The 26,429-nt window shown below is 37.5% G+C and overlaps 1 protein-coding gene across 10 annotated transcripts in view; it reads right to left on the bottom strand.

Moving 5' to 3' along the window:
* ASPH (aspartate beta-hydroxylase) overlaps positions 1 to 25,025 on the bottom strand; it is a 217,355-nt gene extending 192,330 nt beyond the window's left edge. For 2 of the 10 annotated variants that reach the window (XM_090283644.1, XM_090283646.1), the window contains exon 1: positions 24,650 to 25,025. In XM_090283644.1, the coding sequence (XP_090139770.1) occupies positions 24,650 to 24,770 (121 nt within the window). In that variant the 5' untranslated portion in view covers positions 24,771 to 25,025. Of the gene's footprint in view, positions 1 to 3,044; positions 3,209 to 24,649 lie in introns of those variants that run through there. The other 8 variants (XM_090283642.1, XM_090283647.1, XM_090283653.1 and 5 more) reach the window with 7 other exon arrangements.
* Positions 25,026 to 26,429: the final 1,404 nt, after the last annotated feature.

The following is a 26,429-nucleotide window of genomic DNA, read 5'->3' as shown; positions in this document are numbered from 1 at the left end:
TCACTTTGAAAGCTATATAAATGTTGAATAACTATGTCATACTCCTGAAACTCATACAGTATTTATTGTATGTCTACAATACTTTAGTTTAAAATTTTAATAAATAAAAATTTCTAAAAAGATAGCACCCTCAAAAAGAAAGAAAAGGCAACATTATTTATTAATAAAGTAAGCTTATAAAACAAATAATAATATGATTTCAAAGTTCAATTCTTTCCCCATTTCTATTGTTTTCTTGGCCTGTCAGGATGACACTCTAACCCAGTGATTTTCAACCCATGTGCCACAGGAGGCACACTGGTGTGCTGCCAAGAACTTTAAAACATGAAATACTCAACTATTTAGTCAGAGGCACTGACCTCTTTTCCCTTAGGGTGCCAAATAAAAAAAAAATGACAACAGCCAGCCCAACAATAGTTGTCTGGTGTGAATGAATCAAAATTATACCATTTTTTGTCAGATCAGCAAAAATACAATTTTTTGGTGTGCCACAGAATTTTAGTAATTAGTTTATGTGTGTCATGAAATGAAAAATGCTGACAATTTCTGCTCAACCAACTGAACTACCTGGTCAGGGCTTCTAACTAAGTCTTTCTTGAGGCAGAAATGAAGGAGGAAAGTTTCTGAGATTCTCAAAAGGAAGTTATCATTTATCCAAGTTAATGCAGAAATACTCATCAAAGTGTTTGACCTGCAACACCAAATATAAATAAGAAGTTGAAAAAGGTTTTTAAAAATAATCCTATAAATGCATGCACCAAAACAGAGAGGAGGCACTGGAAGGGGGAGGAGAGAGAAAAACAAACACAGAGGACACACCTTTACCTAAAGTCTGTTTACATTTGTTTTAAACATGATTCTGACAACTTCAATCAAGTGTCCTAACTCACTGCACAAAACTAAAGAGCAGATTTTAAAGACAACCTAACCCAAATGAGTTAAAGCAACCAGGTTCTGATGGAGGGAAGGCCTGTAAAAGGCATGACGACAGCAGCAAGAGTGGACACAGGAACTTGAAGGAACAATGGCAGGAGGCCATTTATGATTGATGCTTGTAGGCAAATGCTGAACAGTCTTAAAATAATCTTTGGTACAAGGTAATAATGACCTTCATATTGATTTTGTCATTAAAACATTATTTTAAACTATTTGAAAATGCATGAAATGTATAATAAATCTCAGATTTTCATTCAATATATTCTTATTAAGCAGATTTATAACTTTAACAGGGCTAAGGTTGCTTAGCTAGACTATGAAATTATTAGCAACATTTCATCCATCCCTTTATAATGTGAAATAATTGAGGTTTTACTCTGGCATTATTAATCTTATTACTGTATAAAACAGTAAATAATAGAAAGAAATATTTCCTAAGATACCTTTTCGAGGGGAACTTTTTAATTGAAACTAAATAATACACTCTTTATGTGTCACTTTGTAAATATGGTATACCTAGTCCCAAAGGGCAGATCAATTTCTTCCCAATTAAACTGAAAAAAAGCATAGTAAGATAAACCCTTCAAGCGGGTTTAAAACTCCCCAAGCAAACCTGAAACCAGACTTTGATCCAATGGTACTCCGGAAGAACACCAAGTAGCTGTCCCTATTTTCTAAGATCAGGATAAATCTAAGGGTCTTCAGGTCATTTTCTGGCTCCATATTCAACATGTAGTCCCAGGAATTAGTGGAAAAGATTTTTTAATGGGAGTTAAGAATATGGCAAAAACAATGTGATTCATTTTTTTCCATGCTGACCCATCAAAAAAGCACATGACCTACAAATCAGAAAATGTTCTCTCATAGTACCAAACACAGAAAATTACCATGGTAAGCAATGAAATGTATCTCTCTCCAAAATGAAGAGTGGGTTAGGGACAACAGGTAATTCTCTTTATTTGGTTGAGGAAAGGGAAATAGAAGATGTACCCCAGCACCTGAACAGTATAGTCAATTACTTATCTAGACTACTACTAACTGAATTACAAATCAAGTTATTAGCATTATGCGGCGGTTTTGCATTTTTCATAAACTCTACACACTTAAAGTGTTTTTAAAAAAACAGTGAAACTGTCAAGTAATTCACCAAAGTGATCATTTTTCCATGTTACAAAATGTCACCCTTTGGGACCCAAGAACTGTTAAAAGTGGGTCAGAAGTATGAATTATGTAATCCATGGAGAAGGGGAAAATATCTTCTAAAAGAACTAATGTCATATATATCTCATATTCTTCTTCATGGCTACATGAGGCACAACAGTCAAAAGACCCATTCTAACCATTTATCCAAAACCGTTTTCAAAATACAGGTACTCATATTCTCTATACTAATAATAGAATCCTCCCAGTGGCCACTTAGGCAGCTGAGAGTTGGAAGCAGTCTTCATACGTGTTTTTTTCTCAAATAAGTTTTCAACAAATGAACCAATGTAACTTGCTTTCACTAAAAGGGAAGACAATCTTACAATGTAAAGCAAAACAAACATTCATAAATGTAAATTCAACACATCACTAAAGAACACTTGAAGGTTAATTATTTAATTAAAAAAAAAAAAAAAGACCAAAATAAAATCCTAGTGTCTTTTCTTTGCATGTATCCTCTGCTTCACAAAAATTAGGACTGTTTCCACATATGCTAAGGTTGCCTGAGCCAGCTAAGCCTGCTCATTAACACAAGGTGGGACGTATACAGTCCCTAAATTTCCTATAATTTTATGTGAGTGAATACATACAATTCTAAAATTTCACTGTAAGTAACTTATTAAACTAAGAAAAACTACCTGTACATTTTTCTGAAGTTTGTAAAATGTGGTCTCTGGTAGTACAATATACTAAAAGATATTTAAGTGAAGATACCAAAAAATGTTCACATTAAAGACAGATTATTCCACAAAAAAACTAAACTACTGAGAAATAGAAAATGTAGAAGATGCAGTCAAAGCACTTAGACAAAGGTATTTTAACAGCACATAACTGACAGTAAAGCTAAAAGTCATCAGCGGGATCCAAAACCACTTTTAACTCAAACAATAAAAATATACCTTTACCTTCAGCCATTTTTATTTTTTCAATCCATGAGTAATATACATGGAAGACAAAAATCAAAGCTCCATCAGCAGGTACCAGGCACACCGCAGGCCCTTTCCTACTAAAGCTCTAGGCAGGCCAAGCTCCACAGCAAGGCTTCTAGAACTGAAATTGGACCTGACTGCAAACTCCGCTCACCAGTTATTTTTAGAGGCCTTTTCCTCATGGCCAAATACTGCTAACCACTTAGGCTGAAATGCACTCCTACTAATCCAACAGCCTTTCTCCCACTTATGGGATTCCTTTCTCAGCTGGTCCTATCGCCCTATTCCAAACCCTAACAACAACAATAACAAAAAACCAAGCACGCTGGAAACAAAGAAACAGAATTGCGCTACCAGTTTTGTCTTCTTGGAATCCGTCTTCAATGGTTTTACCCTAAATACCAAATTGTTCAAAACTGAAACAAGTCTTGCTATGAAATATGGTCACAAGCCCAGAAACTCCTTGATTTGGCCCTTTAGAATCTAATCAAACGCCTATATTAAAAGACCATTTACTTGTTTGAATGAAACAGAACCCTAAATGGTAAGAAATTAATGAATGCTCTAGAATTCACAGGCATTACCACCCCAAGATTAATTCCCCCAACAGCAAAGTAAAGCAACGATAAAAAATTATTTCACTAGAGAAGAAAGGAGAGTGGAGGGGAAGTGAAGGAAGAGGAGAAAGAGGCAGGAAGGCTGGGAGGGAGGGCACAGCGAAAGAAGGAACTCCTCAGCAGTAAGGGTAGTGATCTAGGAAACCACCTCAGAGAAGGACCTAGAAAGATACTGACAGCTGCACTCTGATTTTGTTCTATTTTCTTCCAACCCCATTTTCCAAATATTCTCTTTGGGAAATTAAACCAGCCCAATTTTAGTACCATTTATTCACTGATTTAAGATTAGCAATTCACAGTCAACAGAGTTCTGATTCGTATACTAAAATAAGTTAGCACAAATAGTAACCAGAGCAAGGCAGTAACCTTCCAAAGTTGTTTATGAGTCTTTAATTTTTTTCAGTCAGACTGAATGTTTCACACACAAATTAAACATTTATATGTTTTGAAGAGGAGTAAGCAACCCACGGCACCAGTATTTGATGGCTCAGAGCTGGGACAGAGTGAACAGGCATCAGAGCCAATTACACAAAACTGACAAGAATCTTAGTTGTCCTCGGGCCAACAGCCACGTCCCCTCACCATTCCTTCCTCAAGGATCTGTCCCACTAAAAGTTAGTGCTTGCTAAAATGCTGAAAGATAATAAATCAGTTTTTGACGGGGCCTTAAGATGACCCACCACCATACAAATTCATTAGACAAATATCTCACAAGCTTTCTGTTATTCTGTTGTTTTCAGAGCGTGAATGAGGGTGTGACAACAGACCCTTCTTTGGTCCCACTGGAGGCCAAGACACTACATTCACATGGCAGGTGACCTATTTCAGACTCAAAAGATCTGGATTCAATTCCTAGCTTCTTCCTTCACTTTGATTTGGAGAAAGTCATCAAACTTTTGGGCCTCGATCTCTTTGCCTGTAAAACATGTCTTGGCACAAACTAGGCACCAAAAATTTGTTGAAGTCATCCATGTAACACATTTGTATTGACTCAATCAGGACTAGTGCACAGGTCTCCTCACCTGCAATTCACAGCTCTTTGCACAAGCCTCGCTTGCCAACCAGACCGGCAAGAGCTGCCAGGGTTTCTCCTCCCCCTTCACAGGCCTGTGCGAGGCCAGCTGCATTCTAAACGACAGGTCTGTGGCCAAATGGTGACCTGAGATAAGATCACAGCTATCAAATTTGGGTACACCTCACCATGAGTCTTCTTCAACACAGCTCCGATTATTCTTCCCCAACAAATCTTTATCGCACACATTCACACATCCAACAGTTAACCTTTCCTTTCATCTTCTGCCACAGCTGTACAGTTACTTCAATAAGATGTCTTCATCTTCAGTTTCACAATAGTGATGTACCTATTATCCTAGATGGGGTGACTATGATGTCTCCGAAATAACATTTAATCTATCACAACATTTCTTAAGAAAAAAGAAATTCTGAATTCTAAATCTCTTATAACAGCAAGTCATTTTTTAATGAAGGGAAATCTTTATGAAGTTTAAAAAATATTTTAATTTGCATAGAGCAAATCATGTTTTTAAAGCCCTAGCAAAGACTACGAAAGTAATAATACTTAACTTTTTTTTTTTTTTTTTTTGTAACTAATAGCAACTTGTAGGTCATCCGCTGTGCTGTCCACCTTTCGGGACTGATTTTCAATCTTCTGTGCTAGCTCATTCTCCTCTAGTTAATTTTTAAATATGGAAATTCCATAAGCCTTGGTCCTATGCAGCCTCCCTAGCTGGCTTCAGGTACCTTCTATAGAACTTATACGGTTTATATTTTTATCTCCTTTGATCACCAAACCCACATATTTGTCTACTCAATATGCTCCTTGAATGACTGAAGGAAACCAAAAACTCAGCCTATAGGCAAACTAACCCATGATCCTTCCCCTCTGCTCTCTAGTTTCTAGAGCTCAGAGGCACTTCCATCAAGACAACTGCTTAAAACCAAATACTTGGGACTCAAACTCCTTTCTCTTAGATTAGAGTTTCTCCAGCAGACTGTTGCGAATGGGTTACCATTATGCCAAAATATGAACCCCTCTCAGCACCTGGGACATCCCTGTCTGTTTATCCCAGTATGACATTTTTAAAAAGCATTTGTGTGTGCCATGGTATGAAAAAGCGGGAACTCCTGCCTCACAGCACCTATGTTTCTGCCTCTCTATTGGCATCGTCCAAACCCAAGCTGTCATCATCCTGCCTAGGCTACTATAATGCCTTAACACAACCCTTATTGCTCCAAACAGCGGCTACAGTGGTTTTTATACATGATTATATGACTCTCCTGTTTAAAAAAAATCTCTCGATGGCTCCACACTATTCTCAGGATAAAATAAAAATCTTCACTGTGGCCCACCTATAAGACTCTACTTGACATGACTTCAGACTACCACTCTGGCCTTACTTTGGTATCATTTCCCTTAGCTGTGTATATTACACACACACACACACACACACACACACACACACACACACACTCACAATTCTCCATGCTCTTTCCTGTCTCAAGATCTCTGCACAGGCCATTCTCTCTTCTGGGGATGTCAATACATTGCTCTACTACATGTCTCCCCATGCCCCCTGCAACACACACAGCTATCTTCTGCTCACTCTGCTTAAACCCCACCTCTTCAAAGAAGGCTTCCCATAGTCCTGTGAGATCGTTTTCTACTATGCTCTAACACTAATATGTATTTCTTCATAGTGTTACGTCATTGATAATTAGGTTTTAATCTCTTTCTACCTCCAAAATGCAAGTTTCATAGCCAGGGACTAAGTCTGTCTGTTCATTACTGTACATTTATCTTGCACCTTGTAAAAACCCAACAAAGATCTGTTAAATAAGTACATTCCTTCTCAAATCTTATGAGTAACCTCTTCCTGCTAACACTCCAGAAATAAGGGAGCAAAGTTTAGTCCAACGAATGCCAGGTCACTTCACGATTCCTCATCTCTATGAATTTAATTATTCTAAAATTAATTCATAGCAGGAAAACACCTACAAATAGTCAAGGCAAAATATGCAAACCCAGTAGTTCCCAAGCATTTTAGAATTTAGTAAAATAAAATTGAAGGAGTCATTTTTATTTTTATCAGTATAAGTAATAGTAGCAATACCTATCTATATCAGCCCCCAGATTTTGTTGGAAAACTTTATTATTCTTTGGAACCCCAAGTTGAGGAACTACTGTACTAGCACCTACCCATGTTTATATCAGTACTGATTCACTGCGGAAGAGAAAAACTGAGTCCAGAACACAGGTCCATCAACCCCCACCTTGTCAATCTGTGAAGTACCAAAACTCCATTGGTAAAATACTAAAGCACAGTACAAATAGTACATAACTCCAAAAGCTAGTTTCTCATGTCAGTCCTGATGAGTTAGGTCTTTAAATTTAATGACTTCTGCCTACAGAGCTTTCGAAAGAGAAATAACTTAGTCTCAAAAGTAAAACCATTTTTTGACTAGTCAATTATGTGTCTGTGTGGGTAACAGTTACCAGTATGATGTTCAAAGTGAGACTGTCTCCCGCTGAACTGGGAGTGGCAAAAGTATAAAGTGAGTTATGGTGTCCAATCAGATACTCTGAGGTGGTGAGAAGTTGTTAAAACAAAAATGTTCTTTTTTTAAATCTAAAAGCAAAAACAAAAAAGCCTAGCCCTACTCATAACTCCAACTCCACTGCAATAGACTAGATCACAAAGCCTCTATGTATGACCATGACTGATTTGCAGCTGTGTCCCTGAAGGATCTTTGACCTTAAGCCACTGAGATAGCAAAAGATGCATGGCCTTTCACCCCCGTAAGTTCCCACTTTCTAAGGCAAAAGCAGCACTCACGATAAAGTGTAAGTGCAAATGGGGAGGGGAGGAAGAGCAGGGAGTGGGATACAAAAACTGCTAGCACAAAACATACAGAAAAGTCAAGTATAAATTACAAAACATATGCATCTTTTAAAATTACAGGCCACAAAACAAGTTGATGCAATTAACACAATACATTTTGAGGGCAGCCAACAACCTTTTACAAAATAAGTTAATAATGATGAAGCTGAATAGCAATAATACATAAAAAGCAAGAATGGCTGCAACTGAAAATTGTGTAGTGAAGAATTAACATTATGCAAACAGAGGTGTGGCTTTTGCCCTTCCTTTCTTGCAAGTAATCTCTAGGTCCCTGGAATATCCTTCCTCATAGGACTGATTCTGTTTGTCTGGAGGTTTTGGCTAACTGGACTAACAATATGACTTACGATAAAGTTTTAGGACAGGCTGTTATGGACCCAATCTCTGCAGGAACTAAAGACAAAATGGCAGCCATGCTGCTGAGCAGGAGCTAAGAGAACTGGGGAGGGATGGTTGCAGAGAAAGGGAGACAGCTACCAAGCAGCATGCACTCCTGGCAAGATGTCAGCTTCCATGGACCAGAGTGGGCAGCAGTAGAGCACTCGAGTTCATACCATCCTGGCAGCATCTCACTCAGAAAGGTTGACTTCCAGGCAAGGGACTCCCAGGAGCCAGAGAGGGTGGAAATTCCACAGGAGTAGATGTGCAGGAGGATTGGAATGACTGGTCCTTATCAGGTCTCCAGAGAACTCAAAGAGGAAGCATTTGGGAGACTGTCACTTGTAGGCAATCATGGACAGTTATCAACCAGCAGAGGAGACTCTGATAGGGGCCTGGGAGGTGACAGAGGCCTTTCCCTCTCGACCTGTCTCTTGCCCAGGTATCCCAGACAAGCTAGAGTCGAGCAGAGGCAAGGCAGACACTGTCCCAAAGCAGACTATGCAGAGAGAGCACAACCACCCCTTCTCCATGGCAGGCTCTTCTTCCTGCCTTGCTTCTAACAGGGGACAAGAAATTTTTCAATGACAACGAGATCAGAGTTAAATCAGACAGACTTTAGAAATGGGGAGTGACTAGAATGTTAAGGAGTCTGTGCCAGAGATGGTCAAGAATCTCTGCCACCCAGAGATTAATCTAGTCCAACTAAGCACAATGACTGAAGGGAAATGAAGCTTCTTATTAATACTCTGTCAGATAAAGACTGCTAAATAAAACAGCTTCCAAACGTGACTGCAAACATTAGGCTGAACCATAAAAAATTATCAGTATTTGACCATTTTGGCCAACAAAAAAAAGGCTATTTCATACGATTCAAACAACCAATGAGCATTTTCCCAATATTTTATTACAAAAATTTCCAAACACGCAACAAAACTGAAAGGTTTTTACAGAGAATACTTGTATACTGTCACATAGATCCTACCATTAACATTTTATTATACTGCTTATGTCCTGTCTATTCATTCCTCTACTCATCCAGTAATCCATTTCATATGTATAACGCATTTCAAAATAAATTGTGGAGTTCACTTTCCTTAAATACTTCAGCTTCTATATCGTAAACTTCAATTTAATTGTTTTTTATCAGTTTTTATTTAAAATTTACATAAAATGAAAGGCTCTAATTTTAAGTGTTCATTCCCTGAGTTTTCACAAAAATATACCAGCATGCAACCCAAATCCCATTGGATACAGGGAAAATTAACTCCCCTAAGTTCTCCTGTGCCCCTCCCCAGTCACACTGCATACCAGCCCCAACCCCAGAGGCAGCCCCACTATTCTGATTTCACTTCACTGTAGGTTAGTTCTACTTATTCTTGAAATTTCATAAAAATGGCATCACACAATATGTGCTTGTTTGTGTAAGTCTTCTCTCCCTCAGCCTTCTGTTCCAGAGAGTCATGTAAGTTATGAATAGTAGTAGTTCTTTCTTTTCTGTTGCTGCATAGTATTCCATTGTACAAATATACCAGGGCACATTAGAGTGCATTCATTTTCCTATTAGTAGAAACTGTATTCTTTCTCATTTTAGATTATTACAAATAAAGCTTTTCAAAATATTCTGGCACAAGAGTATTGCTGGCATATTAAAAATGTGCTTGCATTTCTCTTGTGTAAATACCTGGGCTGAAATTGCTAGGTCATAGGGTACATGTACAGTTAATGTTATAAGAAACTGCCAGACCTCTTCCTGAAGTGGTTCTACCATTTTATACCCATCAAGAATGCCTGAGAGTTCTTTTGTTCTATAATCTTGCCAACATTTGGTGGTGTCAATCTTTTTAATTTTAGCCACTGGTGAGTATGGAATTGTAGCTCACTGTGGTTTAATTTGCATTCCTCTGAGGACCAATACATGAGTATATATTTCAAGTGTTTATTGACCATTTATTTATCTTCTTTTGTGAACTGTCTATTCAAATCTTTTGCACATTTACCTATTTTTGTTTTTCAAATTGAATTGTATGAGTTATTTATATTGCCTAAGCACCTGTTCTTTAACAGATATATGTGTTACAAACTTTCTCCTAGACTATGCCTTTCCTATTCATTTTCTTAACGCGTCTTTTGATGGACACAAGTTTTTAATTTGATGATGTCTCTATTAATTTTATGTTTTTTAAATATATCAACAAATTGGAAAATCTCACTTAAACCTAACAGGGTTTCCATGCCTCACATTCTGAAACGTGACATCTATTTCAACATTTGCACACAGTCATTGGATCAGTGATACACAATCACTACTAGAAGCCCATTATTGGCTCCAACACTGTGCAATGAAAAGGAAGGTCATGAAATCAAAGGCCAGTATGTCAATTAAATGTCTATTAGTATAGGTATCACAGAAAGGAAAACCAAGAGTAAAATCCATTTAAAGGAATATTTTCATTAGCTATGAGAACTAACAAAAATGTTCTAAGCCAGTTGTTTTCCCTCAAATTCAACTGGATGGAATATAATTCCTCTGCCACACAACCGCTCTGTCAACACTTGAACCTCTTGACTTCTGTCAAGAAGTAGTTTACTTGTTTTTATATGTATGTTTCGCCTCCACTTTCCGTAACTTACAATTTAAATTACTAGAGTGTTGTAATGAGAAGAAATCAAAATACTTCTTTTTACAACAATTTTCACCATATCCACCTCATCAAATCTTTAGAAAAATCACAAAAAGCGACATATTTTATAGGAAAGGCATATAGCTTACCTGTGAAACTTTATAGGGGAAAAACTAATTTAATTTTAAAATTCTTATTGTAAGTGAGACATCAAAAATATAAAGGTGGGTCGGCAGGTCAGTTTAAAGGACATTATTGGAATAAATTAGGAAATTTTGAACATGGACTTGATATTAGTTAATAGTACTATAGCAGCATTAAACTTCCTGAGCATGATAATTATGTTGTGGTTACTTTGGAGGATATCTTGTCTGTAGGAAAAATATGCTGAAGAATCCAAGGGTAAAGTATCATGATTTAACTTTCAAGTGATTCAGCAGAAAAATGAATAAATACGTAAAATGGTTTGTGTGTCTAGAAAGACAAGCAGAAGGCAAAGGTATCAAACAATTAATAAGTGGTGAATCAAATAATCTTTCTTATAACTATCTTGATTTGATTTTTTTCCAAATTAAAAAGTTCAAAAAAACAAACAAACAAAAAAACAGATTTTCAAGCCATTCCAAAGAATTGGATACTCTAGAGGGTAAGAGCCAAGAATCTAAAATATTAAAAGCTCCCAGTTTAATTCATGAGCGCATTCTGAATAAGTAAAAATAAAAATAAAAAAAACTAAAGCTCTAAGTATTAAGAATGCTTCTAGAGAACTAAAGAAACTGAATATGGAGTGCATTTAGATAATACCAATGTTAAATTTTTGGGGTTTGAGAACCCTATTGCGGTTATGTAGGAAAATGTCCTTGTCCTTATGAGATATGTGGAAAGGTAGTCAAGCGAGTTAAACTCTCATAATGACAACTTACTTGTAAAGAGTTCCAGAGAGAGATAAAGGTAGATCCACAAAAAAAGAGAGTAAATGTGGCAAATTGCTAAGAATAAGTAAGTTCAGGTGGACAGTGCACACATGTTTCTCAGTGTACAAGTCTTTTTTGTTATTATGCAGATTTGAAAGTCTCAAAACAAAAAATTGGAAAAATAAAAAATTAAAATAAAATTCAATGGTCTTTAAAAAAAACAGAAGTCAAGAATCAAGTCCTAAACTCAGCAGTAATGAAAAGAACAACAATACAGCCTCTGGCCTCAAACTTATTAAAAACCAAATAATAAACTGTCTCCACCAGATATTTCCTTTTTGCAGTTTGTGGTTACTTTGTATGAGGTCTGTCCAGAAAAAAATCCAGCCATTATTAATATAATGAGAACGATTTGTGCAACATTGATGTTAACCTGACAGCTAAGGAGAGTGGACTGGAATGAGCATGCGTAAACAATGATGACTTCACTGTACTAGTCAGTAAGGGCAGTAGACACCTTTGAGTGAGCATGCATAATGTGTGGCTGTCGCATTCAAAATGACGAAGTGAGTACAGCAGCGAATCTGCATCAAATTTTGCATTAAGCTTGACCATCCCTCTGCAGCTATGGACAACTGGTGATTGGCAGCTTCATCATGACAATGAGCCTGCTCATGCATCACATCTCAGGTAGAGTTTTTGAAGAAACATCAAATCACCCAAGTGATTCAGCCCCACTATGGCCCAGATTTGGCACCCGTGTCTTCTGGTTTTTCCCAAAACTAAAATCACCTTTGAAAGGGATGAGATTTTAGACCACTGATGAGATTCAGGAAAACATGACAGGGCAGCTGATGGCAATTGGGAGAACTATGTGAGGTCCCAAGGCACCTCATTTGAAGGAGACTGAGGCATCATTGTCCTGTGTATAATGTTTCTTGTATCTTGTATCTTCTTCAATAAATGTCTCTATTTTTCATATTACCTGGATGGATACTTTCTAGACAGACCTCATATTTCCATCTGCTTGCTGGACATTTTCCTACTCTCACTGCCTCATTTTGCTCTAAACACCCTCCACAACCACTCCCGCAGCACCAGCCTCAGTAAATGCACTCCCTCTTTCCCCTGGATGAAGTCACCCAGAATAAAAGTCACCAAGCACACCATTGTCCTGTATTGATATTGTTTCAAATGCGGGTCTCTTGACTATGTTCCGGAATAACTTGGTCTGCTTCTATAGGTTCCTAGGAGTATGACCCAGAAGATCTGTCTAGCTAAAAAAGCTGAAGTCACACAACTTTATGCAAGTTACAGAGAAACTCAAGTTTAGGAAGCAAGTATGTGTTACAGGCATTCTGACTGGGCAGGGCCTCTCCTATATCTGTGGTTAAACATTTTTAATACCATCCTGGATAAAAGTATTGCCCTAAATAGAACACTTCTTGTCAATATACAAGTCAGATCAGTAAAACAAAGTGCTTTCAATGCTATAAGCTAGTAATAAAATATCACAAGGTGGTAAATTTTAAATGGCTTCCCTAGTTTTTCCCATATACCTGAATATTCATTCACTCAACAAATACTCTTAAAATCCCTACCCTGTGCTACAGCACTAAACAAGGAAGGCCACCTACTTTATAGTCTGGTGGGGAAGAAAAACAAATTTCACTTTGGTTATGTTATGATAAAAGGGTATATAGGACAATACGGATTTAAATAATCATTTGGAAAGAGTCATAATCTTGTATGTTAAAGACAGCGTTTAAGGTATAATCTGCTCCAAACTATTCTTCATAAACGTTAGCACTGTTCACAGTTTTATATTTTTCAATCAAAATTGGCCAATCTTAAATCTTCAGTCAGAAAGGAAATACTCATCATTCTTACAAAGGAATTTTAAAAGCCAAAACCAAAAAAAGAAAGAAAACTTCAGCGGTATTATAGTACTCCCATTAACAAATTTAGCCTATCTTTGAGTCATATTTAATAACAAAGTAAGAAGAAAATCAAAATCTTGCAATGTAAACAGAGCATTTCCAACTTCACAAAATGCAGAATAAAATGTGTTTCTACCCAACCTTCTTTCCAATCAGAGTGAACTATGAATAAGAGTATGAGGAATGCCTCTCATGACTTCAGAATAGCTTCCTAGAGGTATAACTCCAAAAGCCACTGTGTTGAAATTACTAGCAGTGCCTAAACACTATCTACTAAAGGACTCAATCTATTTAAACAATTCTCCACATAAATGAAGTATATGTATACATCCCTAATAATATTATTGCTTGCTTCTTTAGCTCAGACACTTATGAACACCAGTAAGACTTTCTGATCTGTGTTCTTGACCATAATATAAACCTAAAAAATCCACCATGCAACATATACTTTTTGAGCACTTAATACATTCAAGGCAGTATAGAAGACACAAAACAACAGCCCCTACTCTCAATGCCTTTTTGGCCTACTAGACGGAAGGCCTTTTACCCATATTTGTTCATTCCAACATTTATTGAGTACCTACCAAGTCCAGACAATGATTTAAGCCCTAGAGATAAAGAGAAAACAAAACATGGTGTTTACTATATCAAACATAAGGAGTAACTGTCCCAACCCTAGATCTCTCTGATGATATTTTGTTGTCTAATATCATGAAGGAAATTGTAAATGAATGAGGATGCTAATATAGTGATATGCAGAGAGTGCTATATATAGGAACCCATACTGGCGGTGGGGGAGAAGAAAACCCAGTGTACAGGAAGATAATAAAGGAAGAGGAGGGAAGAACTGGTGAAGGAGCTAAATTTGAAGGGTACACAGAAGTCACACAGGGAAAGGAAAAGTGAGAAGCTGTCCTAGAAAAAGACACAGGATGTGCAAATACAGAAAGGCTACAGAAAGTGATTTAATATGGCTCAATTAATATAAACATAAAGAAAGAGAGGCAGAGAATGGCTAGAGAGGGTAAAAGGAGAAAGATCATGAAGGGCCTCCTAGATCATGTTGAGGAATTTAAATTCTATCTTGAGTACTTGGGTTTTCAAATAAGGAAGTGAAAATGATCTAATTTCCACTTTATACAGATAGTATGACAGAAGGATGAAACAGGACCAGTTATGAGAACCTAAAATGTCTAAAGTACCTTTATAGTCGAAAATGGGATCTATACTCTTCTTTGAATTTTCCTAAATTAAAACTTCCATTTCTTCATCTATAAAAAGAGAATTTAGAGAATTACTATGAGAATTAAATGCAAAAGATGTACACAATGTTTGACATATAGTTAGCATTTGATGAGCAGTAGGTATATTTTTCCTGTCATTATTGTTATTACATAAGTCTACAGCTCAGGGAACTTAAGAATTAAGAGCCATCAATAGGTAACAGCTATGAAGAGTGTATAGCCCAGGATCAGAGCAAGGTCAAACAAAGAATCCTAGGATGATGATCCTTCAGGGAGCAGATAAAGTAAAAAAACAAGAGCCCAGCGGATTTGGGATCAAGGTAGTCTCTTGACTGGCCAGAAAGACCTAAAGTGAGCAAGAAAAGAAAATGAGCCTGTACTAATCATTTGTAAATATTTGGCTGGGTAGGGTAGGCAGAGTAGGAAGAGGTTTTAGTGTTTCTTGTTTTGTTTTAGATTAAGTGAGAAAGACTGAAGAAAGGGGTGTGAGGGGGTGGAGACAAGTCCTCAGTTCTCAGGGACAAGGTAAGTGTGGGCTCACAGTCCCTGAGAGAGTGATGTTCACTTAGGATAACCCCCATAGAGGCTCAGAATTTCCTTCCCAGGCTTTGTTTTTCTCTTAGGCAGGTGGAGACACAAAGGTCCATAATAGCTGTGAATGCCAAAATTTTCTATTCTGACTTATGGTACTGGCTCATCTCCACCCTCCTGAGGCCTCCTCAGGCTAAAGAAAGAAAAAGGGCTTTACTGAACTCTACATTAAAGGTATAGTTCACAAACTCAGTTGTTGGGACCTTTTCACATCCAAACGAGAGCAGTATCTCTTCAGGATTCTCAACTACATTGGCCTTAGCCACCACCCTAGGTCCCAGATCCCGTCTCCCCACGTGGGGGATAATCAGCCTCAAGTCAGTTGTCTCCCAGTGTCATTCAACTCACAGGCCAACTCCCCTCCATCACACAGGAGATGAGCAACTCTAGAAGGCTGTTCTCTGATTTCTCCTCACAACGGGAAGAAGTCATCTGTCAAAACTGAATGGTAAGTACCAAGGCATAGAGCTCAAGGAGTTGAAGATTTAAATCACTGGTGGTGACAACATGGGTAAACATCAACTAAGAACACAAAGAAAGACTGCAAGGCTTTGTTGAGGGAACAGCTGAGGGAGATGGTCTGGAATGTGCACAGTTTAAGTTTATTCCAAGTTAGTACTTACTTAAACTAGTGACTGGGCTCTATCTTACTCAATCTCACTCTATCCTTATGCAATCATCTTACTGATCACAAGAGAATTCTAAAACTTGGCTTAGGATCTTATTAACACAAATAATACCCTACCACTAGAAAAGTAAAATAAACTAAAATAAATACAAGTTGCTTATCGGCATTGCAACTTCATTACACATTAATTTCACCTTAAAAATGCCCTAGCTCCATAATCTTACGGAGCAAATGAAACAATGGGCTATGTATGGCACATAAATCTGCCTATGAGCCAGCGCCCATCAGTAATTGTGTCTTAGATCTATTTCAGGCACCCTAGGCCTCCGGGTGTACTTATTTACTGATTATATCTAAACAGACTGAGTAGCTAAAACCCATAAAATAATCAAATAAATCTGAAAATTTCAGAAAACAAATATTGTGCTTTGTTCATGAAGAGAGTAAGTTCAACTTTGAGCAGAGTAATATACCCAGTGTTAGCCATAACCACTTACGGAGGAAAGTAGTCACCCAACCAAGTCAATCCAACCAAATTACCAGTTTGAGATGGCTTACATTCTCAGACATATTAGAATATCTAGTCTATTTTATAAAGACTTTTCATTTCAATAAACTCTGAAAACATTCTTTGCGTCTAAAAAACTAGCTATGATGTAAAGAAGCTATATTTAGTAATTTTTAAAAACAATTTTATGGTATTGCAAGGTAATAGCAATATTGTTTTCAAGAGTTATGGCTAAAACCATAAACAACTTTTGCCAGTAAGCCTGAAAATTCAAAGACAGAAACAAATAATACATCTTCAACAAATGTAATGTGCCTAAGAAGAAACAAAAATGTAACTTAGCCAACCTGACTCAAGAAGGAACAGGAAACTTAGATGGTCATATAAATGGTTAAATTGTAATATGGTTTCCCCTCCTCACTACTCCATGTCCTCTTTAATGGTGGGTAAATGACAAAAAGGTTCAAATAAGTCCTGCCAAATAACCAGTCTTATAAAACTATCCAAAAAATAGAAAAGGAAGAAATCTTCCTAAATTCACTTATGTGGCTAATATAATCTTGATAACAAAACCAGCCAAGAAAATTATAGGTCAGTTTTACTTATGAATATATTAACAAAACTAATCCAATAATATTGAAAAATATGTAACAATATTGGATTTCTCCCAGGAAGGTAAGAGTGGTTTTAAATTAGAATGTCTATTATTATAAATTATAATCCACACAGACAGAGAAAAGTGAGTACTAATCATTAAGGGAAGGAAGGGGAGCGAGGGAATAATGGAGAGGGAAAAAGGGAGGAAAAGAAGGGAAGAGGAGAAGAAAATTATGAACCCACATCCCTCATGAATACATATGCAAAACTGTTGACAAAATATTAGCAAATAACGAACTATATAAAAAAGATAATTCATCATGACCAAATGAGACTTATTTTAGGACTGAAAGGTGGTTTAACATTGAAAGCATAAATATAATTTACCATATTAACAATATAAAGATGAAAAGCCACATGATCATTTTGATTAGAGAAAAAACATTTGACAAAATTCTCAACCTAGAAATAAAAAGAAATTCCCTCAATCCAATAAGCAAAAGACATAAAGTAAAATAAACATCAATATTAAAAATATTTGTACTTCAAAAGATAGTATTAAGAAAAATGAAAAGGTTAGTCATAGATTTGAAGACATATCTGCAATACTTATTTGAAATGAACTTTTATCCAGAATATACAAAAATTGTAGTAAAATAACAAAAAGACAAAAAAAAACAACAAAGATGGGTGAAAGAGCTAAACAGAATTTTCACAAAAGAAGGTAGTGTATATGGTCAATATGCACAAGAAAAAGTGCATGACATGCGTTTTGCATCATCACAACTGTAAATCTACTTTTGCCCACCTCTGTATGAAAATGGAGAGCCAGAGTTTGGTAGAACTCTACCAAGTGGAGACAAACTAGTATGCCAAAGGTGAGCCAATTCACAAAACTGTCAACATGTGCTAAACAAGTATACATATATTTCTATACATAGGGATACTTCCTAAGCAGCTTTCATATATATTGCTTTTAATGGTAGATTTTACATGAATGAATAGAAAATATACAATGTGCAGTATAACATTATATAATATTATTTGTGTTTCTATATATTATAAGGAAATGCAATAATGATTATCACAAAATTTATGAGTGGTTGGGAAGGGAGAACACAAGATAGAAGAAACAATAATTTGGTAACATTTTATTTCTTCATCTGTATGAGTTTTAAAGAGAAGCACATAGAAACATTAACATTCTAGAAGACAGAAAAAGCATGAAATAATTTATAAAACTCAGTGACAAATATTTTAGTCAAACCAATTTGATTCAAAAAATGAGAAAGTAAAATTAATGTTATTCTCTCAAAAAACATTTACAACACAGATTTTTATTTTCATGAAGAAAAATTAACTGCTCCTAAATTAAATTCACATGTGAATCTAAGATCAAAAAGACTTGCCAATATACCATTTCAGGAAAATTGAAATTTAAAACAGGGTGTAAAAGACAGGGGTGGGGGTGGGGATCATGCATATTCACAGTATGATAAACAAGAGAAGTTAGAGACAGGATAGAACAACACAAGAGCAGTGAGTCTGCATATGGAAAGGCAGAAAAGGCTGCCAAACTTATATACTATATAAGAAAAGGGAGTTATACATTACTGGTTATGGACTGAAATTATTTTATCAAACAATATTCTCTCATTTTAAAATTAAGACTGATGCTTGTTGGTTTCCACACAGAATGAGTCACTAGGTTAAATCTGTAGGCAAAGAGGAGGAAGGTGCTGGCATTTCTCCAAGTCCAGCAACAGGGCTTTCACTCTGCTCTACCTGGACACCACTCCTCCACTATCCCTGGTCCTATTAATTAACTATAAATCAGAGCACAGAGAGTATCTATCTCTGATAAATGATGGCAGTCGTGCTGCAGCCAGAATGGCCAGGCAAGTCACCTGGAACTGACACTGGGGCCAACCAACAGCTCTGATCCCTGAAAAGATCTTATGTAACTATTGTTTAAAAGATCTATTCACCAAGAAAGCTCAAATTTTCCTTTGAGTCTAACGGGTTACCTATAGCAAATTTGTCCTCAGGCATTATCTGACCAGAACTAAATTATCTTCAGTGGTGTGCCATTAAAATATAACCATATCAGCTAAAAGTAACCAAGATACTTCCCTGAAAAATGAATATCAAATGAAGACCAAAAGCCTAGAGCACTCTCAGTTCAGGAAAATAAAGTAAATAAAAATTTTTAAAAATGATGGCGACTAACAAGAAAACACCATCTGGACTTCCAGTACTACCAGCGGAGTAAAAAAGTTAAAAGGTGAAAGCATTGGGCTCCAGAACATACCCCGACAGAGGCGCACAAGGAAGAAGGACGAAATGAACAACCTCATCTCCAGTCATCTAATAAAATGACCAGAACTATAAGATCAAACCCCAGACATGCATATGTACAGTGCTGAACAGACTCTCGACAGCAGGCACTGAGGGAGTCCTGGCACCTCCAAGTTTCCCTGCAGATGGCCTTGGATTTCCCCAAAGATATGGGTACATTGTAGATGGGTTCTAGGTACACACAGGTTTTAGTTAAGGAAAGTTAAACTTTAAAATGTTTTTGTTTTTTTTTTCATATTGATATAGAACAGTGATTTTCCACCTGTGTGCTGCAACACACTAGTGTGCCACAAGAATTTTTAATACATTCAATGCCCAATTATTTGGTTAGGAGCATTGATCTCTTATCCCTTAGATAGTCAAAAAAAAAAAAGAAGACAACAGCCAACACAACAATAGCTGTCCTGTGTGAATGAGTCAAAATTATATCTATTTTTTTGTCAGATCAGCAAAAAATATATTTTTTGGTATGCCACAGAATTTTAGTAACTTATGTGTGCCATGAGATGAAAAAGGCTGAAAATTGGTGCTATAGAATGAAATCATACCACTTAGGAGATAAGGAAGTATCCAAGACGCAAACTTAGTTGCATATTTTCATGATATTAAAACAGTGTGTTGAAAGAGTATCAAAAGACTAAAATGTATCTGAGCTCTTGTAAAGTGAATTAATGTTACAGACCTCAGAGGGATTAAAGAGTAAAATAGCAACTTGGAGGTTGGCAGGCAAATGGTATACTTATACACCCCCAAAAGGAAAAAGAAATGTGTCAAGTTGTACTCAAAGCCACAGTACAAAAAATGACCTCTAGAACATCCATTTTACTTAAAACACAGATGGTACAGAATGCTATAACAAAACATGACTTGTTTTTTACAACAATTATCTAAAAATTTCAAGCACACAATGAATGGCTTGCTTAGCTCTATTATCCTTATAATCTCCAAATTTTGTACTCACTCTTAGATTAAAAATACTTCAATGAAAACATCTAAAAACAGAGAGGCATATAAAATTGGTTTTAGGGCTATCATAACTGAAAGGAGAGGAAAGAATAATTCTTCTGTTTGAGGAGACCGAGATTAGAGTTTTAAATGACTTGCCACACAGTTCTTAGATATGAATCCAGGTCAATACTCTTTCCCAAACTACATTGCCTTTCTAAAGAAATAAGAAAGTTTATTCTATTGGGACCGGAGATCTCAAGGGTTAAATTGCCATACTAACTAAAAATAAGGAGGATAGCCCACATAAGCCTCCATCAAAGTTACTCTACTGGTAATCAGTGGAAAGTGAAAATCTCTCATTTTCTAGTAATCTCTCAGAGACATATGATTTTAAAACAAGACTAAAATACAGCTCTTTCTTTTTATTTCCTAAACCCAATACAGATTAATATGTTTGTTTGTTTGTTTGTTTGTTTGTTTGTTTAATTTGTTCAAAAGTTTGCTCAGAATACTTATTAGTACTTGGTTTCATATGACCTGGCAGGGAGAACAAAGTGCTGTTCCACTGAACACAAAATAGTGCAGTTCTTGTAGAGGAAGAATGATGGCCTTCCTATCTTTTCATCCTAGAATGACTAATGCAGGATTAAGCAACTGGCCCTAACTGATAGTGGGCAAAGAAAATGAAATTTCACCCAGGCCTGTTCATTCAAGGAAGTCAGAAAGCAATCAGTAGTGTACCATACTCATTAGTTACTTACTAGTCTAAGAGATACTAAAAGTAAAAAGAAAACCCATTTCTAAATAATTAATATCCAACAAATGAATCTCCAAATGTATAAATTTTACATACAGTATATGCATCCGTGTAATTCTACAGAAGAGAAACCTAAGTAAACAAGGCTGCTAGGGACAAACTTACTAAATTTCAAAATCTGCTGTTGAAGACTTTGAGAGCAGTGGCTAAGAGTTTTTAAGTAGTTGTCCCTGGATAGTTTTGAGTATGTACAGGACTGATTAAATTTTAAAAAACTAATCAGTGTTGTATAATCTGAAGCTTCGGATTGAAGGAGGAAATAGTATTCTACAGTGACACCTACTGGTAAAGGGCAATGGAGCAGCATGTATTAGATAAAATGAACAGATGTCACATCCCTGGAGCGTGTTAGAAGCTATAGGGAAAGACTGAATGAGAATCAAAAGGGAAAAGCTAAACAAACAAAAAAGTTACACACACCAGTGTCACTGTACTACAAAATAAGCCCAAAAGGACATTGATCCTTCTTAACCAAAGATTTTCAAATCAATAAATCTGAAGGAGGTTTCCTCTGGCCTCAACTAGCCATACAAATCAAATTTTTATATGCAAGTTAAAGGTCCAATTTACTCATGTCTCTTTTAAATTTTAAGGAGTAAAACTAAACAGGTAAAATTTAGCTTTATTGGAAACTAGGCATTTTAGTAGTTTTCAATTAAGTTGAGTAAAATAAAAAAGCAGGCACGCGTTAAAAATCTAAGTGTTATATAAATCCCTAGTTTTAGTTTCCAAATACTGCTTTTCAGTATGACCACCTTTTCCCTAAAGTGCATGCTTCAGAAGACTGGGTTTTTTTCACCCCATATTTTTATACAACAATTAAGCAATAATAATGTTGAATGTGACCGATGTCATCATCAGCTTCAGACTCTTAATGCAAAAAATAATAATAATAATAAAAATAAAAAAATAAAATTTTTTTTAAACTCACTATTTGAGCCCTTGCATTTCTCAAACTGCAATTTTCAAATGTACTGTTTCAAACATAATTTTAGCCCCAGGAAATTTAATTGATTAAACAACATAATCACACTTTTTCTAAATAACTACTTGTAGTGTGCCATAAAGAGAATCTTAAGGAAACTTAAACAATAATCTACCTCAGCTCCAAGACTCTTATAAAATCTTACAAATTAGACAACCTAAAATGCAAACATTGTAGTATAATAAATGAATAACAGAAAGCCTGAGTTCTAGTCTTGGATCTTCCATTAACTAGTTGGGTTTCCAAGAACTACACAATTTTTAATGAACTAGAAAACCTTTGTGGACATTAATTTCCTCATCTCTAAGATTAGAGGGGGAACAGAATAGGCCTCACAGTAATGGCACTGCCAAAATTTCTTCGGCTTCTGTGATTTCTCCAGCAGACGGGAATGGTTTGGGCATCGATGTCTATACTTCAATGACCCAAAAAACAGCAAGAAGAGAATAGTTGGCTTTACCTTTTGTGTATATCATGCTACAAGAAAACAATATAAATAAAATCACACTGTCAGCACTGCAGTGTGATTGTTTTTGACTGAAAGAATCTTCATGTCCATCTCCAGTGCCTCCTACCTGGCACGTTATCAGAACTCAATAGTTACTGAAAAAAAAAAAAAAAAGCTGTGGAAAAAGAATACTCATTATGTAACACGCAAGACTCCAATACCAACTCTTTAAATGCTTTGAGGCTTTTTTGTTTGTATTGTTTTTATACAATAAGGTACTTTTTAACATATTCTCTTTTACATACTATGTCTGTTTCATAACAATTATGGAAACAATATGTAAAATGCTTAAAAGGCTGTAGATCTTCAAATATGGACCAAGGTTGCCCTAAAATGCCTGAAAACAAAAGTCAGAATACATTCATTTAGGTCATAATATTTCTTAAATGTGTTACCTGCTTGTTAAAACTGGTTCAGTGGGGTGGAAACACAATCCGTACATATTTCCCAATACCAATTCTTACCAGTAAGAAGCCATACAGTGATTTCCTCAAGTGTAATCAGTCCTCACTACTCATGAGTGAAAATGATAAAAAATAAATAAAAAGAAAAAGATGTGTTTCCCTTATAAATAGCTACAGAATAAAACTTTTGAAAACAACATCAAAGTCTTGTTTACCAGCTTTCTCTGTTGGTATATAAGCGGCACAATGTCTTTTCTCATTTAGAGAGTTTAAAAAACAGTAGCTAGAACCACCTGAGCTAGTTCATCTAGTCTTCGACCTGTTTAAGTCACTGATTGGCATTTAAGGACAAGTGACAAAAGAAACCATTTCTTATGTCAAAAGTGAATTAATATGATTGCTTTGAACTTCAAACTATCTTTTTCCATTGAGAATACAAATACTAGTTCTCAGAGCATAAATCTGTGCAATGACTTTAATTGCACCATTTAAATTTATTCATTCATTCACTGATCAAATATTTATTGAGCACCTGTTAAGGGCCAGGACCATTCTAGAGGTTTGGAATAGAAATAAACAAAAGAAGGGAATAAAATAGGAAGACAACACATGAAAATAAATAAGACAATTTCAGATAGTGCTATAAACAAATAGTTCTTTGAAGTAGGGATATGGTTATCTGATTTATTTTCTTGATAAATACGAATACACTACATACAGACCTCAGGAAACGAAGAGTCTAAATCATTTCAAAATGATCATTTCCAAAAAAGTTTACAGCTCACATTCAACACACATGTGTATTGCACTTTCAATATCCTAGGAATCAAAGGGAGCATAAGAGAAACCGAGAACCACTGAAATACGAGATGAAACAGATTTAAAACATCTGCTCTCTCTCCGGTGGGTAAGCACATAGAGTAGAAAGGTGAATATAGATTTCAACACACACACACACACACACACACACACACACACACACTGGGAAAAAATAGAGAAGCTCGCCCAGTATTCTATGGTATTCCGCAATACTTTAAAAGCAACTACAGCGCATGTTAAGAAAGCTACATCAAGGAAAAAATATTTAAAATAATTGTGAAGAACATTGAAATCATTACCCCTCCCCCCAGCACACACACACACACTCTACATCCCTATAGATTATCCTTTGAGTTGCTCTTAAAAAGCGGCTGATTTGGCAGGAATTCATTTTCTCTGACTTTGGCTCTTTTCCAAATTCCCCAAAATATGCAAGGCAAAGGTAAATTGTTTCTCTTACTCCCATCTTCAGTCCCACGGAAAGCCAAGAAAGTCTCGGTCAATAACCTCCATCTCGGCTGCGCCCCGCCAGTGAGGGTTCAGCAGGGATCAGCCCAGGGCTCCCCGGCACCAGCACCCCGAGGCCGCGGACCCTGATCAGAGAGCCCCTCCAGTCTGCCCGCCAGGCCCACCAAGCGCGGCCTCTGCTCGCGCCAACAGGAGCAACGTGGAGGATGGAGTAGGAGACGCACGGTGGAACCTAGAGAGATAGGACCACATCACCCGCCGCCCGGACCGCACCCCGAAACCTGTCCCAAATCCCTGTCCCCGGCCCTCTGACCTCTCCGAGCCCCGGGGCTGCTGCTGCTGCTGCTGCCGCTGCCGCTGCCGGAGCCACTACTGCTACTGCTGCTGCTGCTGTTGTTGCCGCCGCCGCCCTTGGCATTCTTACGCGGAGCCATCGTGCGCACCTCTGGAGCAGGCGAGGGGTGTAGGGCTCCCTCAGTGCGTGGACGATCAGGAGGTGCGGGGGCCGCTGACGGTGGCGGACGCCGTAGCAGGTGCGGGCCGCGGCTCCTGTAGCAGCAGCCCCTGTGCCTCAGCACCTCCAGCCGAGCACAGACTTGCGATAGCTTGCCGGCTGCGCGCGCTCGGCTCTTCGGTGAGCCGAACGGGTGACTCCCTCCAGAGGCGAGAGCGCAGCTCCCGGCCTTTTCGGCCACGCCTCTTCCCGGCCCCGCCCCGCCTCCTCCCCGCCCCGTAAGACTGAGTGACGGGGAACATAACCAATCACAAAGGACTCTATGAGGGGGGTGGAATCCTGCTGCGCTTTCCCGCCCCCTGAAGACTTGGGGCTGTTCTGGCACAACGCAACCGCTAGTAAGGGCGAGGCGCCTGCGACTTTCCAGTCTTTCACAGTGCTTGGGAACGTGGCAAACGTGGAAGCCAAGAGGGCTCTCGCGAGTGTTGGAGGACCCCACAAGATCGGGATAGGGCGGGGTTCTGGGGCGGGGTCGGCAGACACGTGTGCAGCGTCGGGACTGAGCGCACCGCCTCTTGGCCTTTTCTGGGAATTTGTTCATGTTCCACTTCCTTATACATACATATTCAAAGGAATGCAACCCTGCTTCTTGCAAAAGAGATGTGTTTATTGTCAGTATTAATATTAAGACCTTTCTGAAATGGTGATGTTAGTTCAATGCATGAGCCATATGTAGTGTTCCGTTCAACTTTACGGGCTTCATTTTGTTTATGCAATCAATATTTTGAGAGGATCATAGTTAAGAGGTGCATAGTTAAGAGGTACATCCTCTACCTGAAATCTCCCCCGACCAGACTATGCCTACATTTCCTCTATTTTGATGCCCCCAATCTTGGGTCCCCTGTGCAGTCACAGTCACTGAGCCAGTGCTTCCTCTAAATTCTGCATGTTATCTAAAAATTATCTGGGCCCATGGTTGAACCAAACAGAAACTTGAAATCAGGGACATCACCTTCATTTTTGTGTTGCCAATTGCCAACAATATCTGGTGCATAACAGACAAGTAAAGAAATGTTTGGTGATTTGATACATTTTTTGGCAACTTATTAAGACCTTCCCCCAATTCTTGACCATGTTTCAGATAACCTCCTGGGAGTCTCTCAAGAGGGCTCAGGACCCAAATGCAAGAGTTCAGTGCGGCATCTGGTTTTATTCCTCTTCTTCAGCCCCAACACCACCACCCCCCCCTTGCCCAGTATCCCGGACCCTCCCCCTCTTCTGCTATAAATGGCTCAAAACCACTGGGTGATGCACTGAAACTTGCTAAGGGTGGGTGGGTCGAGTTGCAGATAGGGAGAAGGCCTCTTTCCTTTTCATGAAATAATGTTAGCAAGATGAAGCAGAGGCAGGGAAGCTCTTAGAGTTTTTACTGAAGAAGCTCTTTTTTTTTATCAAATGGCATCTCCTACCTCCACATCATCCTTTCTCCCATTTGGATCCCCTTTCAGTTGGGGGAGTTCGGGGGTGGGGAACTGAACTAAGTGAAATCTAAGTGATAGTACTTAATATAAAATAATGAGAGCTAAGCTGAGAAAGACAATGCTCAAGCTATTTGAACTCCTAAGTTATCACAAAACCC

This window comes from Furipterus horrens, unplaced genomic scaffold (genome assembly GCF_987537825.1).
Source record: "Furipterus horrens unplaced genomic scaffold, mFurHor1.1.pri manual_scaffold_7, whole genome shotgun sequence".
In the NCBI taxonomy this organism is placed as follows: Eukaryota; Metazoa; Chordata; class Mammalia; order Chiroptera; family Furipteridae; genus Furipterus; species Furipterus horrens.
Note: the sequence above shows the minus strand (reverse complement) of the source record. Positions and strands in the feature narration are given on the sequence as shown.